General features: G+C 53.2%; 1 protein-coding gene across 1 annotated transcript; it reads left to right on the plus strand.

The window, feature by feature from the left end:
• The first annotated feature begins 439 nt into the window (after positions 1-439).
• On the plus strand, positions 440-1,755 carry LOC103768452 (C-C motif chemokine 17-like). Its single transcript, XM_008935594.1, has 3 exons — positions 440-506; positions 1,186-1,291; positions 1,665-1,755. The coding sequence occupies exons 1-3, from the start codon at positions 440-442 to the stop codon at positions 1,753-1,755; spliced, it is 264 nt and encodes an 87-aa protein (XP_008933842.1).
• Positions 1,756-2,878: the final 1,123 nt, after the last annotated feature.

The raw sequence follows: 2,878 nt of genomic DNA on the forward strand, positions 1-2,878 counted from the left end.
ATCAATGACCTGTTCCTGCTCTGAGATTTTGGGTTGTCTCTCCTGTTAAAAATGAGCAGCCGAGCATTACACTTGACGTCTTGCCTTCACAGAAAGTTATTCTTAATCTGCTTTCTTGGGTAAACTTTCAGTTTCCTGGGTAAACTTTTTGGTTTCCCCAAAGTCTCCTGGAAGACCCTCGCAGCCTCATGGCTCTTCTTCAGAAAGCAGAAGTGGCTGCCCCGCTCCTCAGCCTCTACCACCCACTGCTGGTTGTGTCCCCCAAATAAACAATGACAGAAATCCCCTTGTCCCTGGGAAGAGGCTTCTTAGAACTTCTGAGGTCTTTGGAAAAATGGGTGGGATGTGGAGGATAAATTATGGTGTGGCGAGAACCAAAAGCCACAGACACCATCCAGGGTAGCACAAAGCAGGATAAAGAGCCCTCAACACAGCCACTATGCTCACTGCAAGGACAGTCCTTCTGCTCATCCTGCTCCTCACCTTCTCCCTGCACCATGCCACAGGTAAGGCACCTCCTGGGCCCCTACTGTAGGTCAGGGTTTGGGGTCTCTACTGGGGACATATTGTTGGGGAGGTCAGGCAGCAAACCCTGGCAGGGAGAAGGGATGGTGCTGCTGGCAGGAGGAGCACTGCTCTGGTCAGGGCAGGGTGGCACATCCTGGGGTACAGGGAAGGAAGAAGAGGGTTCTGGGCAACCTCAGGAAATACAACCCTGGGGAGGTGCTGCAGGAGCCTGGAGGAGACTCTGGCAGCCATTCTCCAGGTCTCAGCTAGATGAGGAAGTGGTTGGAAGGGGTGTGTGTGGGGGGAAATGTGCAGCTATTTGGAGGCTCCCAAAACATCTTTCAAATTGTGCCCTCTGCCTTGGAAAGCCCCAGATCCTCATCCCCAGACTGAGCACCCCGAGATCACTGTGCACGTTGGCAGCTGCAACCATGTGGGCTGGGGGGTGCCAGGTCCCACACTGTTCTGCTCCCCACTTGCTGGCTCTCTGCTTCTCCCAGTCCTGTGCTTGCTGCCATGAAGGGAATCAAATCTGTGCTGTGGATGCTGTGAGAGCTGCTGAGTATCTCCAGGGCCTCCAACCTGTGTTTGATATCCCGTGGTGTCATCTTCTGGTGATGCAATTAACTACAAAATGCTGCTGAGGGTGTTGACAACATCTCTCCCTCCCCTTTGCAGCCTACTTCATGCCTGTCGAGTGCTGCTTCAAGTATGCGCAGAAACATGTCCGACGGGCGCAAAGTGTCTACGAGACACCCAGAGACTGCTCCTTGCCAGCAGTTGTGTGAGTACTCCTGGGGTTTGCCCTCCACCTCAGGCATGGCATCAAGTTCAGGAGCTTGCTGCCCCCACCCTGTCCTGTCCCATGGACAGCCCAGTCCCAGCTGGGAGTGGGGGCTGTGGTAGGAAAGTAGCTTTGTGGGGTGGGAAGAAGAGAAAAAGAAAAAAAAAAAAGATGTTTTGGTGCTTTCTGCTAATGCTGGTAGGCTAGGAAAACTGAAACATGCACTGACAGCCTGAAGAAGGTGCAGGGCGCTGAAGGTGGCTCCAAGCCTCCGTCCAGGATGGGGCTGCGTACACAAAGGGTAGTAGCGCGTGGGATGGGAATGACTCATGGTTCATGTTCTTGTTCCCTTGTTCTCATTTCCTCACTGTAGGATTGTGGCTGCCACTGGGGCCAAGGTCTGCGCCGACCCCAAGAATCTCTGGGTGAAGAAAATTATGAAAAAGCTTCAAAGGAAAAAATGAAATTCCTTTTCTGCTGTCCACCATCCGACTGACCCTTCCAGGTCTGTCCCTGCAGGGAGCAGATGATGCTCACGGCACTGCTCCAAAAGGTCCCACAGTGGTGGGTGCCATTGCTACAGATGGAGCCAGCCTGTGCCCCGTCGGGACCGGCACTGTGACCGGGTGTCACGGGCTAGTGTGGACCAGCTGGCCACCAAGTCCCTCTTGCTGTCACTGCCCTGCCAGGTGGAACAAATATTTATAATAAAGACTCATTGCCACAAGTTGCTGTTTGGATTTTTTCCTGATTCTTCAGCCCAAGGAGCAGATCCTACAAGCCCAGAGCGTGGTGTGACCAAAAAACCCCTTTCCTATGGGCATGCATTTCTCCAGGCTTGGAGCAAACTATGCCTGGTCACAGAATGCTTCATTGGGAGTATGATAGTGGGGCCAGGCCTTGACCCTAAAAGACCTGTAGATGAGACCACCCTTATAGGTCAAAGACCTATAGATGAGGTCCCCCTTACCCCTAGGTAAGCCTGAATGCCCTTGCAGCATGCTCTCAGCCCCATGAGCTTTGCAGGTGCTCCAAAATTAGGTGGTTGGGAGTGGAGAGTTCAGGGAGAAGATACTGAGCTGCCAAACCCTTAAAATACCTTGTCAGCTTTCAGATAATGCTGGTGGCCACTGCAGAATAAGTGAGATGAATAGCAATGTCCGCAGTGCCAGGAGGGTGAGGACACAACCCCTTCAGCTTGGCAGGAGAAAATCTGTCCTGGCTGCCAAACCTCTGCAGAGCTGGTGTCCTGGCTGGGCTGGGTGAGGGTTGGTTTTCCCTGCAGTTGGAGGGAGCTCCAGCTGGGCAGACAGCCGGGCCAGCTGGGATGTTATTGGCTGGCAGGCTGACATCGTGCCACAGCAGCAGGGCTGGGCAAGCCAGGGGCAGGGGCAGGTTACGGGCCAGGGGTTTCCCTGCTTGGGGGGTGCAGCGCAGGTGCCATCTGGAGCCCTTGAGGGGATCTGTTTCCTTCGTACTCTTTGTTATATTTTGTTATACCTGTTGTTACTGCTGTTGTTTACTGTTACTTCTGCACTGTTGTATTGAATTCTCCTTATCTCAGCCCATGGAGTTTGTATTTTTCTG

The sequence above is a fragment of the Merops nubicus genome, unplaced genomic scaffold (assembly GCF_000691845.1).
Source record: "Merops nubicus isolate BGI_N331 unplaced genomic scaffold, ASM69184v1 scaffold2562, whole genome shotgun sequence".
Lineage (NCBI taxonomy): Eukaryota > Metazoa > Chordata > Aves > Coraciiformes > Meropidae > Merops > Merops nubicus.